The sequence below is a fragment of the Protopterus annectens genome, chromosome 2.part1, assembly GCF_019279795.1.
Source record: "Protopterus annectens isolate FY-2018-M chromosome 2.part1, PAN1.0, whole genome shotgun sequence".
Lineage (NCBI taxonomy): Eukaryota > Metazoa > Chordata > Ceratodontiformes > Protopteridae > Protopterus > Protopterus annectens.
Window position 1 is genome coordinate 1,491,189,494 of NC_056729.1, and position 14,031 is coordinate 1,491,203,524.

Genomic DNA, 14,031 nt, shown 5'->3' on the forward strand with positions numbered 1-14,031 from the left:
TGTTTAATTTCTTCAGGAGGCCTCCATTCCTGCTCCCCCTTGGTCTTCCATTCCTCTTAAGAGGCCTAGGGAGCCGGTTTCGTTTGAAGATTTTCTTGTTCTTGGATTATGGTTCTGAGGAAGAGGATTCTATTAGTCCTGATTCTCCTTTTGAGATTTCTTTTGGGGATACCGTTTCCTGTATGATAGATTATTATTTAAGTGGGATTGTACCCAGGTTTCTAATGCTCAAAAGAGGTATTATGAACTCCTAATGGAGTCTCCCAGGCCCTGTGCTGTTCCCTCCTGTTCAGGCTGCCTTGTTGGATACTACTTCTGCAGCCTCTCAGGCTCCTAAAAAAATGATTGGTTTTATAAGGTATCCAATCATTGTAAATTTATTTACAAGCGTCCTTCCGCCGACCCTTCTGTTGGTTCTGTTTAGTCTGATAAGCCCTCTAACCTTTTGCCTTCTACTGAGTTGTGCCCCTATGACAAGGACAGCAGAACCATGGAGAGGTTGGATAAGAAAGTGTATACTGCTGCTACGCTGGCCTTCAGGGCTATGAATTACCAGACCCATATGACCTTGTACATTTTGGCCCTCCTCTCTGAGTTTTCAGATTATTTCAGATCTTTCTGATTCTGAGGGGAAGACTTTGGCCCTGTATGTGTTAGGGTCTTCTTCTCATGCAGCTTGCCATTCCATTAAATGTAGTTATGATGCAGCTGATGCCTCATCTAGAGCTACTGCTTTTGGTTCTGTGTTGAGGTATTCCTGTCTTAGCCGTCAGCCTCTGCCTGATAATATGAAGGCCAAGCCGATGGCTGCTCCTCTTGACAATAAAAATCTGTTTTTTTCAGTTGCTGAACTTTTTAAATCTCTTCATGAAAAGGGTAAGGTTGTGCAGGAATTGAAACGTATTTTTGTTTCTCCTGTTCCCAAATTTTAGAGGAATTACCTTACCAAGTCTACCTTTGTCTGTAGACAGTCTCCCCCTTTTCCCCAAAGGTAAAAAGGGTTCTAGAAGGGCTCTGGGCTCCTCCTGCTAGGTCTACCCAGCCTTCTACTGCTCAGAAGACTGTCTTTCTAGACAAGCCAGGTTCTGTCTGACCATCTTCTTACCTCCATCCTAAGCCACGTTCCTCTATATCTTCATATTCCCCTGTCCATTCCAAATTGGTTTTGGATAACTCTGTATTCTAGGGTTCTAGCCATCATTAGTCAGGGACATTAATGGTTTGGAAATCCCTTCCTCCTTTTTGAGCATTCCTCAACCTCCTCAGGAACAGCTGCTCTTTCTTCCAGATGTTCTACAGAGCCTTTTGTCTCAAGGAACCATCCAAGCTGTTTCAGCTCCTCAAAAGGGGAAGGGATTTTATTCCAGAATGTTTCTTGTTCCTAAAAAGAAGGCTCCTGGAGACCCATTCTGATTCTTCAAAGCTCAACACCTTTTTGAAGGTTCCTTCCTTTCAAATGTTATCCCTTAAATCCTTTGTCCTCTCTTCAGTATTTAGCCAAGGGCAATCAACACAAGTTACCTCACAGGGTGGACCTACCCCACATAAGACAAGGGGTCTTTCATCCATCTTCACTTGTCCACTCTTCAACTGATGCTGTGGGTGATAGGGTTATGATCCCTTTTAGGCACATTTTTTCTGAGGATGTGCTTCAGGTTTTGCAGGACACCAGGCGACCCACTACCAGGAAATCTTATTTATCCATATGGAAGTGATTTTCTGTTTGATGTCTTGCTTGTAACCTGGATCCACTTTCTGTGGACGTTTCTTTGTTTTTACTCTTATTTGTGTGAATTGCTCAATGCTTGGTTGGCATAGTTTTCTGCTAAAGCCCATTTGTCAGCCATTTCTGCTTGCCTTCCTTTGACTTCTCCTTTGGCTTCCAGATTTGAGGTCAAGCAGTACCTTTTGAGCCTGCAACTTCAGTTTCTTCACAGCATTATTCTTGGAAGACTGCTGTTCTTTTGTCCATTACTTCAGCCAGACTGGTGCCTGAGCTGCAGATCCATAACTTTTTCATAAGGATGGTGTCTCTACTTTCAAATCCTTCATTTATGACCAAGGAGGTTAATGAGTTGCCTCTTAATCAGTCTTCATTTGCCCACATTTTCTGGTCTTTGCACTCTGCTAATGAGAAGGTGGTTCACACCTTGGATTTGCATAGGCAACTCCGATATTATTTGGATAAAACTAAAGCCATTCGTAAATCTGCAACTTTTTGTTCCCTTTCATACTAGGTCTTTAGGCTTGGTTGTTTCCAAGCAAACTGTTCATGGATATCTAAGGCCATTTCCTTTTGTCAGCTGTTTTCATGGGAAAAGACTTTCTTGTTCTGATAATGTTCATTCTCCCAGGGCTGTGGTTTCTTCTGGTGCATTTTCCAAATGATTGGATTCCAACTCCATGCTTTGAAGTAGCTACTTGGACGTCTGTGCATACTTTTATCAAGCATTGCAAGTTGGATGTGGTTTTCAGGGCTAGAGCTGGATTTGCCAGGGCTATCCTGCATGGCTTTCTTGATGGCTGTGCTGGACTTTCCTCTTCCCACCTTTCTTCCTGAGCTTTTGTACTTTCCCTACTGTAAGGAATACAGTGATTATGGAAGGACTTAGTACAGTTGTGTAATGTCCTCCTCTTCACTGTTGCAGTATTCACTCGGCTCCCTTCTCCCCATGTTTCTTTTTCCTTCTGGATGCACATGTTCCTCTTTTCTTCTTGGACTGTTCTTCCTCCTGGGACTTTTTTTTACTTCCGAGGAAGGTGCATCTATATGTCACCTTTATGCCGTACGATGTGCATGGAGAGCATACATGTGATGTACAATGTCCCTATTACAACCTAAGGATTTCGTATACTGGCTGGATGGCAGTCTGCCCTAGCCAGAGGATTCCTACTGTAAGGAATACTGCGCTAGTGATAAGGATATCTACTATTATGGTAAGATTTTACACAACTGTACTTTTCATTTCATATGAAGATAAGAATAGGAGACAACCTGTATCAACATAGACCATTTCCCAATGGTTGTCTAAGGCTTAATGTTAAGTTGTCATTCTCACCTTCATTCGGCTCCGACTCTGCCTATACTATAGCTCGAGAGCTATTTTTACCGGCTCGAGGCAGCCCTATATCCCACAATACCATACACTAACTCCCCAGATCTCGTTTGCCGCTTCGCTGTGACGTAGTCTGTTTTTACTGGCTCTGGTCAATAAGTGCTTTTTTCATATATATATTCAGTCTCAGTAGTTTTTTTCCAGTCACTTACCCTTCTTTAGGTCCTTTCTTAACTGCCTTACCCTTTCGGTAGCCCTTTTCCCCTTCTTTAGTTAGTTTTTTATCTTGGGCCTACAGGCTTTTCCTTAGTTTTCCCCCACCCCTTTCGGTGTGTGTGTGGGTTTTTAGTCAGTTCCCTTTAACTTAAATAGGTGTGTGTGTGTGGACTGACTGTGTTCCTTTTCCTTTTTTGTCATGATGTCAAAGGACCCTAAGGATACGGGATTCAAGAAGTGTGACTCGTGCTGTCAGAAAATGTCTCTGACAGACGGTCACACTTCTTGTGTCTATTGCTTGGGGCCTTTACACCTGCAGGACTCTTGTTCCGTTTGTCACGGATTTGGTTCAAGAGTCCTGCAGGAAAGGCGTAACAAGCTCATCCTAAGGGGCTTGTTAAAGCCTGATGACTCCCCATCCAAGTCTGGCTCGGGGAAGTCGTCAATAACCGCCAAACCCTCGGCTCCAGCTTCTGAGCCAAGGGCTGGCGTTATCGAGACGGCTCCAACCTCGGTTCCGTCTGGCTCTGAGGCGAGCAAAGTGGTTTCCGCTCCGAAACCATCATCGGAGCCGAACCCAGCTCTAGGTCCCCTTCGCTAGAATCCGTCAGATCGGCTCCGAGGTCCCCTCTCCTATCGGAGCGGAGTCATAGGACTCATTCATCGAGGTCATCCAGGCTGTCCAACCACGACATCGAGAGGGTGGTCAGTAGACTCATAAAATCTCAGGCGCTGGCCCAAATGCTCCAGAGCCCATCTCACCAGACTGTGGCTCCTTCGATACAGCTATCCATTCCTCCTCCGACTCATCTCTCGAGTTCGGAGCCGGAGTTTGTCGGAACTGTGACCTTGCCCACATCAGAGCCGATACTTCCTTCTTCGGCTCCGGTGTCGTCGGCTCCGACCTCTTCATTGGTTCCATCCATGGAGAGGTCCGGGCGCCGAGACTCCATTGTCGGCTCCGAGGGGGCAAGTGGCATCGGACCCTTGTCTGACCCCACTCTCCCTCTTGGAGCTTCGGCTCTGGTTAGTTCGGCCCCGACATCATTCTCGGAGCCTTCTCTGTCGGTTCCGGGGTCGGTTCCGGTCTCTTCGGAGCCGGGGCTACCTTTGGTATCTGATAGGGGAGCCTTCGAGGTGATGAGGAGTGTGCTGGACCCAGTGTCCACTACAAGGTTGTTCTGCGGCTTCTCCCTCTGTAGTGCCTGTTACGGTCTCTGGCCATCCTCCTACACCCGACAGCAGAGATCCAAAGCGTAGGGTACCCACTTTGGGGGTGTCCTCCTCTTCCGAGGGCTCCCCTGAAGTTTCAGGGGAACCCCCTAGGAAAAGAAAGTGCAAGAGGAAGCACATAGACTCCCCAGAGTCTGTCACGTTGGACACCGACTTGGATGAGTCGGAAGGTTCCCCCAGATCCCCCTCTGAGGATGTCTCCTTTTCAGACATCCTGGAGATCCTAAGACAGAGGGGAAATTGGTCCACTCTCAAACCTTCCGAGGACGAGTCTGTTTACCTTGATGCCTTTGGATCAAGCCCTTCCACCTCCTGGGTGTCTCCCCCTTTCGACCCACTAATGGAGGTAGTGGCTAGAAAGGCGTGGGCAGCTCCTGATTCAATGGAACCTACCCCTAGGAGGCCTTCTAAATTTATTTCTGCACCAGATGACAAATCCTTTCTCACCAAAGGTGTTTCAGTTGATGCTATGGTGGTAGCAGCAGCCACTAAGAAGGAATTGGCTGATCCTTCTGTATCTGTTCATCCTCCTAACAGAGTCCAGGACCATGGACAGGTACGGCAAGCGGACCTTTGCTTCAGCGACCTTTTCTATGCGATCGCTGAACTATTTGTCATTTCACCCGCCTTCAGAGAGACTTGCTCAAAGAGCTGGGTGAAACGGTACAGGATCCTTCTGCCCGGGGTTTAAGGAGAAAATAAACTCTCAGCTGGCTACCCTGAACTCCATTGTTAACTCCTCCATGCGGCTTATCTCTTATGCAGCCGATGGAGCGGGTAGGGCCGCTGGCACAGGCGTTGCGTTGAGACGTCACGCTTGGATGCGACTCTAACTTTGCCGATCCCTTCAAGGCGTCCTTCACCAACACCCCCTTTGACGGTTCGGAATTGTTCGGACCTCAGGTGAAGAATACCCTCACCAGATGCGAGCAAGATGGAAAGACTCTCTCTGCCATGGGAGTCCATTTTTCCACGCCTTCTAGACCTTATCCTAAGGGACAGAGGGGTGGAAAGATGTGGTTCCGCAAACCACAGGGAGTCGTGCCTGCCGCACGTGGTGAATTTCCCCCTAGAGGCAGAGGGGGGAATAATAACAGACGCCGCCCCAGGGGCAGAGGGGGTCCACAGAACCAGGGTTCCAGGGAATCTTTCCCTGACCAACCCTTTCAGCATCCCTGAGAAGCTGCCCGACTGTCCGCCTTCGGAGGCAGTCAGGGGAAGATTATCTCTGTACCCGGAAGCCTGGCAATCCCTCTCCCAAGACACATTGGTACAGAAGATCATATCCGAGGGTTACAAAATCCCTTTCACTTTCCCTCAGGTACAACTGCCAAAACCCCTACCAGACGTACCACCCGCACAAAGGGGTCAGGCTCAGCTAGAAATAAAAAAGCTGTTAGAAAAAGGAGTCATTCAGGCAGTCCCAGCAGATCAGCTAGGATCCGGAATCTACTCCAGATTCTTTTTGGTACCAAAAAAGACAGGAGAATGGAGACCCATTTTGGACCTCAGCAGGTTAAACAACTCTGTACTAAAGACAAAATTTTGGATGGTAACACTGCAGTCCATTATACCCTTTTTTGGGCAGAGACAACTGGATGTGCTCGTTAGACCTCCATGACACGTACTACCATATAAAAATACACAGGCGCTCCAGGAGGTTTCTCCGCTTCCAGCTGGGAGTCAGTCATTTTCAATTCAGGGCCCTGCCCTTTGGTCTCACCACAGCCCCCCGGGTGTTCACCAAATGTTTGGCAGTGGTCACGGCTCACCTGAGACAGAAAGGATTCCAGGTGTTTCCATACTTAGACGACTGCCTCATTTCCGCTACCACCAAACAGGATCTCATAATGGCCAGGGATTACACTATTCAACTTTGCAACAGTCTGGGTATTTCTATAAATTTTGCAAAGTCCTCCTTGTTGCCTTGTCAATGTATAAACTTTATAGGCGCCATATTAAACACCACAGAAATGTCTGCAACATTACCACCTCAGAGAGTGACAGACATAAGGCGGAATGTTCAGCTCCTGTTTCAGCCAAACAGAGTCCAAGTCAAGCTAGTATTGAAAGTGTTGGGCCTCATGGCGGTGGCGATTCTTCTACTTCCATTAGCCCGCTTCCACATGAGGCTCCTTCAGTGGATGCTGGTTTCTCAGTGGTCCTTTCAACAGCTACCAATGACCCACAACATTTTGATAACACCATCTTGCAAGAAACATCTCTCCTGGTGGATGGTTTCCCCTCAACTTTTTCAGGGCAGACCCTTTGTTCTCCCCCCTCCAGTTGCCACTGTCACAACGGATGCCTCCCTGATCGGGTGGGGGGGGGGCATTATCAGGGCAGGACGGTCCAGGGCACTTGGCAACAGTCAGAATGCCACCTGCACATAAATGTCCTGAAGATGAGGGTGGTGCTTTTGACCCTTCAGAGCTCTCTTCCCACGGGGACTGTAGCAATTCAAATGGGCAATATGTCTGTGGTGTGGTACATAAACAAGCAGGGCGGAACAAGGTCCTACCCCCTCTGTCGTGAAGTACTCAGACTTTGGCAATGGGCGATTTCATCTCAACGGTTTCTGATAGCAACGCACATCCCCGGGAAGTCCAATGTCATAGCAGACAGATTGAGCAGAACTATTCTCATGCCTCACGAGTGGTCTCTAAATCAAGCGGTAGTAGACAGAATTTTTTGGAAGTGGGGCCAGCCTTGCTGCGACCTTTTCACAACTCCCCAAAACAGCAAGTGCCTCAACTTCACACTTTTTCCTCTACCAGGCCCAACCCCTCAGAGACGCTCTTGTTCACGTTTGGCCCCGGGGTCTTCTTTATGCCTTTCCTCCCTTTCCATTGATCCTGCAATTAATTCAGAAAGCAACCGAATTGAGATCCAAAATGATCCTCATTGCCCCGTTTTGGCCTCGACAAGTTTGGTTCCCGTTCCTGCACAAATACCTACTGGAACAGCCTTGGCATCTGGAACCCCTTCCGGATCTGTTGACCCACCTCACGGGCAAGCTGCATCAGTCTCTACATTCCATCAACCTCACAGCTTGGTTGCTCCACTTCCAGCCATAGCCAGGCTTCCCCTTATTGCTCCTCCTGTTTGTGATATCATTCTGGCTTCCCATAAGTCCAATGCTAGGAAGACTTATGCGAGTAAATGGAAGCGTTTTTCACACTGGGCACAAACTAGATCCTTAGATCCTTCCCATGCACCCATTCATGAGGTTCTAGACTTTCTGGTGGAGCTTTTTCATTCAGGGTCATCATCGGCCACTATCCGGGTACAATTAGCGGCCATTGCTAATTTTCATGTTGGACTCTCAGAAGCAAATATTATGTCCCACAAACTCTGTAAAGCCTTTCTCAAGGGCATCTTTTTGCTCAGACCTCCAGTGAAAGATCCACCCCCACAGTGGGATTTTAATTTAGTTCTAACCTCACTAATTCTGCCCCCTTTTGAACCTGCAGCTTCTTGCTCCCTCAAACTTCTTTCTTGGAAAACGCTGTTTTTAGTAGCTATAACATCTGCCAGAAGGGTATCGGAACTTCAAGCCTTGTCTGTCCGTCCTCCTTATTTGTTTTTTCATAAAGATGATAGTGTAACTCTCAGAACACAAACCCTTCCTTCCTACCAAAAGTGTTATCTGAAGCAAATCTAAACCACTCCATTGATTTGCCTGTCTTTTTCCCAGACTATACCAACAGGGCTGAACAAAAATTACATTCATTAGATGTTCATCGCCAATTACGGTATTACCTAGACAGGACAAAACAATTCAGAACCAGCTCTTTCTCTCTTATGCTGCAGGCAAGAAAGGGCTTCCGGTATCGAAGGTTACTCTTTCCAGATGGCTGACATCTATTATTACCTTGGTCTATGAGTTCAGACACAGGCAACTTCCCTCTAGGCCTAAGGCTCATTCAACCAGGGCACTATCAACTTCAGCGGCGTTTCAAGCAAGGTTACCACTAGATGCCATTTGTGCAGCAGCTACATGGGCGTCCAAACATACCTTTATTGCCCATTACAAGCTTGATTTAGCCTCCAGAAATAGAGCTCATTTTGGTTCCACTGTACTCAGGAATCTGTTCCATTGAGCCACCCAGGACTAAGATGCTAGGGACGCTGTCCCATCTAGCAAGAATGAAGGCGAGAATGACAACTTAACATTAAGAAGTTATGTCTTACCATAACGTTCCATTTTAGTTGCCTTCTTCTCGCCTTCTTTCTTGCATCCCTCCCTCCTGCCCACTAGCCTGGATAGACTCGAGGTTCTGAGGCCTTCCATTTCTGGAGGTACAATATGTTGCGTCTTTTTCCTTGTATCCTTAGTGTTACTAGCAGGTAATCTGTACTCGTAAAAGAGGATTATAATATTATTATTATAATATTATTATTTATACTATGTCTTAGCTTCCAAACGAGATCTGGGGAGTTAGCGCATGGTATTGTGGGATATAGGGCTGCCTTGAGCCGGTAAAAATAGCTCTCGAGCTATAGTATAGGCCGAGTCAGAGCCGAGGATTGGCTCCGAACCCATCCAGCAAGAAAGAAGGCGAGAAGAAGACAACTAACATGGGACGTTAAGGTAAGACATAACTTCTTATTACTTTTGTTATACTCACCATAACAAAGCTATTCAAGGGAGGGTCCAGACCCACTCTACCAAGGCCTTGGCTTCATTTATTGCTTTCTAGAAAGGGTTGGATTCTAGAAGTATTCTAGAAGCTGTTACTTGGTCTTGTGTACATACTTTTAGAAAGCACTATATGCTCAGTTCCTGACCAGGCTTTGCTAGGAACATACTCCAGGGGCTCCTGGACTCTCCTCCTTCCACCTCCCAAATGTAGTTAGCTAGGGTAGTCTACCAGTATAGCTAAGACTACCACAGCAGTGATTCGTATGATGCACATTCTACAGTTGTGTAAGTAAACTTACTATAACAGCAGGTGTTTCAGTGATCACTGCTGCAGCAGTCGGCCACTCCCTCCAACCCCTTATTTTAGTGAGCTGTTTATGCCAGTGTATGGACATTTATTTTTATTTTGTACTACTTAGTATCTTCCTTTCAGGGCTCAACCTCCCTCTTTCTGCTGGGAGGAATTCTCTGAAGAACTGCATGCCCAGCTTGTCTTTTAATTAGCTCAGCTCAAGCTGTCTGACAGTTTGGGTGTATGGAAGGTGCCCTAAAGCTTTGGGAGCTTGCTGGTTGTTCTATGCTTGGCAGGATGTAACCCATATAGCCAAGGCTACTGCAGCACTGATCATTTAAACATCTACTGTTTTGTAAGTTTACTTAAACAAGTGTACTTTTCTTGCTCTGACATTATTGCTGTAAAAGTGATTGGAATTGGGGGAGGGAGCACAAGTCACACAAACATGCTCACACATTTATTGAAAGCTTCAAGACATTGCAGTATTTTTAAGATTATTTTTGTTATTTTAGAACAAGCTCCATGATGAAATTTGTGAGAAGAGAACAGTAGCAACCATTGCAACTCATGAGCTGAAGAAGGTGAAGGGTCCTCTACTTTATGATGCCAGACCTCCCCAGACTTTAAAGGTAATATGTTTTGCTTGTGTGTAGATAATGCATTTTGTATTTGTATCCGCTCCACAATTAAAAGACCTGGTTTTGTTGAAATTGTAGACTTCACCCGGTTTCTACAAAGAGGAGAATAGGTATTGATACATTTTAGCAGCAGGAAGCTAATAGGAGCTGCTCCAGTGCTTTTGCAAATCAGTCCAGCTTTGCCCATCTCCCCCGAAATCTGAGTTCATTTCCAGTTTTCTAAGTGAATTGACTTAGACTGACATTTCTTGTCTTTAACATTTTTCCACTGCTCAGTTGGTGAGACCAAACCTTGAACCGATTCCCCTTGATGCCTAGTTTAGATTTTGTTTATTCAGATTATTCAAATTTGCCATCTTGAGAGGTTTATCCTATCTTCTCTTATTCAATATTGGAGCTGAAAAGTAAACTAAGCACAAAGAGTTTAGTGGTAGAAGTTTACTGAAGTCAGTAGCATGGTGATTTTTGCTTTTCTTCATGTCATCAGTTTAATAAGGCTGCACAACACTAACATTGCTTCTCTCTTCAAACAATCTTCTGTCTCAAAGAATTGCTGGAATTTAGAAGCAAAGCCAACACAAGGTTATAGGCAAGTCTGGTGCCTTATTCCTTTAATTTGTTGGCATCACAGCCTGTTTTGTCTCCTTGACCCCCTAGATGGTATTGGGACAGCACTTTTTCCCCTTCTCTCTCCTCTCCCATAAGAACAATTTTTGAATTTTTAGGAAACATTATTTGACATGTGTACCAACATTCTCCAGGGCATTCTTCCTATTCATATAATTTTTTGTTAGCATCAAGCTTTTGAAAAATTGTTTCCTGGGCATGGCTTGGAGTATCTATCTTGTGTCCTGTTGGCCATATTTCCTCAGCATAAGCACAGCCATTGTTTCTCCAAGATCATCCTACTGCGTACTTGATATTAGCTCAATATTTTGAGCTTCTGACATCAGGACTTAGGTTCGCTCCTTCTGGTATCTATCTTCTTCCATTTTTGACATCATTTTACCTCCAAGACCAGATAGTAAGTGACTTTGGTGCAAGTCTGCCCCGATACCGAAAAACGTGTTGTCAGTGTAAGTGACTTACTTCTGTGCAAGACCTATCTGTAAAGAGGATTACACTGGGGGGATAGATTCAAAAAGGCCTGCTCTCAATGCAAGTGACTTATTGCAGTGTATTGGAATAGAGTCCATGGTGTCAGACCAGATATTGCTCTCTCAGGTGCCAACCTTTCTCACCTCCCCTAAATACACATCATGTCTGACAGCTTGCCTTCCTGCCATGGATGTAGCTCCATCTTTCTCACATGTGGCAACACATGTTCATAGGGAGGTACTAGGCTGTCGGCCCAAGGGCCTACGTAAGTCTAGCCAACAAGGTTCCCTGGCTTATGCCACCCAAGAAAGTTATTTTCCTGTGCCACTGTCGAGCAGAGACACAGAAGTGGTCCCCAGGGTGTATTTCCTATTTCCCATCCACTCATCGAGATTTTTCTTGAAGAGTGCTAATGAAGAACTTTGCTTGACATAGATGGGTAGCCTGTTCCAGAGTATGGGAAGTCTCTGGGACAGGAATCTATCCCTCCAGCATGTCCTGTTTATTGTGGTGACAGGGTTTAGGTCCCTAGAGCGTGTAGCTCAGAGGGATTGGGATTTCTTTAGGTGTAGCATGTCCAACAGCTCTGGGTTTGACATAGCTTTATATGTTAGGCAGAGATCACCTCGGAGTAGGCGATATGCTACAGAGTTTTTTTGAGACAGTCAGTGTAGAACATTTGTTTGAGGTCAGTAATCCTATTTGTGAGGTACTTCTGTGGCCTCTCTAGCTGCTGCAGATGTCTTGTGAGGTACATTCCAAAAGGGGCGTTGTACTCTATAATGGGTCTGAGTGTCGACTAGAGAGGAACAATGACCTCTTCTTTTTTTTTCCTGGATGAGAACCCTTTTATGATGAGGTGTGCCACGTAGAAGGACTTCCTGACTACTGTGGCAATGTGACTATCAAAGGAGAGACTACTGTCCACCTGGGTCCCAAGGTCTCTTATCACACATTCAGTGTTAAGTAGATTGCTGCCTATGTGGTACTTCATGGGTACAGAGTTTTTACTAAAGGGGATGACACTGCACTTTTTGACATTGGGCTTGAGGCCATGTCTCTGACACCAGGCTTCTCTCTCAGCGAGGCCCTTCTGCAGGATATCCACATCATTTGGGGACTTGACTATGGCTCCTAGTTTGCAGTCATCTGGGAACTTCGTTAGCCAGAGACCTTCTGTGTTAGCCTGTACTTAAGAGAAGTATATACCAAACAGGAGAGGTCCCAGGACGGAACCCTGTGATGCTCCACTTGTCACTGCTTTGAGGTCAGATTTGGAGTCTGCAACTTTTACAGTGTGGGTTCTGTCAGTGAGCCAGTTGGCAACCCATCTTGTGACGTAGGGATTTGTACCTAGTTTAGTGAGTTTAGCTATAATTCGAGAATGGGGGATGGTGTTGAAAGCCTTGTCGAGGTAAAGATAGGGTGTGTGAACCACCTTACCCTCATCTACGGCTTTCGTGACTGCCTCAAAGAAGTTGATCAGGTTCAGTATGTTCCATGGCCTTGCAGATCAGGCTCGTCAGGCTAATAGGTAGATAGTTCCCGGGATCAGTGGTGGCTCCCCCTTTGTGGAGTGAGATAACTGTTGCTGTGCACCATTCAGTGGGCACAAAGCCTGATGCGAGGCTACTATTGAACATGGTGCTTAAGTGGGGAGCCAGTTCGTTCTGAAGTTCGTGTAAAACACAGCCTGGGATGTTGTCCGGTTCCATGGATGCTGTGTTTTTGGCTTTAGAGAGTGCACCTTTTACCTGCGTAGGTGTGATTACAGGGACTCTGCATTCTTCCCGTATAGGTATGAGCCCTTTAGGGGGTGAGGGGGGTAAAGTTAGCACTGAACCTATCTGCCAGGATGTTGGCAATATCAGTTGGCTCTGTAATTTTCGTGCTGTTGTGCTGTAACTCAGAGCAGATCTGGGTGTTGCCATAGAGATTCTTGGCATAGCTATAGAATGCTTTGTGGTTGTCCTTAGAATTAGTGGCAATTTCGTTTTCATAGCTAGCTCTGTATGATCTTATAAGGGATCTCAGCTTCTTACTGAGGCTGACCAGGGAGCTCCTCCACTCATGGGATTTTACTCTCTTTTGCAACATTTTCTTCCTTCTGTTGTACAGTTTGTTTATGGCAGGGGGCCACCAGATTGGCTTCCTTTTCTTTGAGGATAGCGTCTTTGTTCCGTTTGGGATAGCATGATCCGTGCATTTGTGTAGGATTCAGCAGTCGTAAGTGTATTGTCCATCTGCATGGGTGTCATGAAGTTCACCACTTCTGTCTTAAGAAGCATGAAGTTGGCTTTGGAGAAATGTTTTTACTGTGGTTTCCTTAATGGGGAGGTGGGGTGGGATGTGGATATCAAGGGTGATTAGCTTATGGTCGGATCAGACCAATGAGGAGTTGGCTTCAGGTGTGGAACACCAGTCACTCATGTTGGTAATGACTAGGTCTAGGATATTGTTACCCCTGGTGGGGGTGTGGATAAATTGATCCAGGGCATTGGAGTTTATGAATTCCAGAAAGCGTATAGCTAGGGCGTTGGTACATGAGTAGTTTTCCTAGTTAATTGTGGGGTAGTTGAAGTCACCCATTATTGGTGTGTTTGGTTGAACCCTAATATTTTCCAGTACATTAAGAAAAGATGAGTGGGAATCATGGGGCTTGGTGAGGGATCTGTAGCAAGCTACACATTTTGATTGCAGTTTTGCCCAGAGTTAGTTGCACTTGGATAACCTCGGATGCATTATGCTGAGCAACTAGCCTGGAGGTGTGGATATCCTTAATGAATATGGACACACCTCCGCCTTTGGTGTTTCAGTCCAGGCTAGTTGGCTGAAAAGTGTGGTATGAGT

General features: G+C 45.9%; 1 protein-coding gene across 1 annotated transcript in view; it reads left to right on the forward strand.

Moving 5' to 3' along the window:
• Positions 1–14,031, forward strand: part of LRRC47 (leucine rich repeat containing 47) — a 493,361-nt gene that overhangs the window by 38,885 nt on the left and 440,445 nt on the right. The window contains exon 3 of the mRNA XM_044063572.1: positions 9,958–10,074. Within this exon, the coding sequence (XP_043919507.1) occupies positions 9,958–10,074 (117 nt within the window). The remainder of the gene's footprint in view (positions 1–9,957; positions 10,075–14,031) is intronic.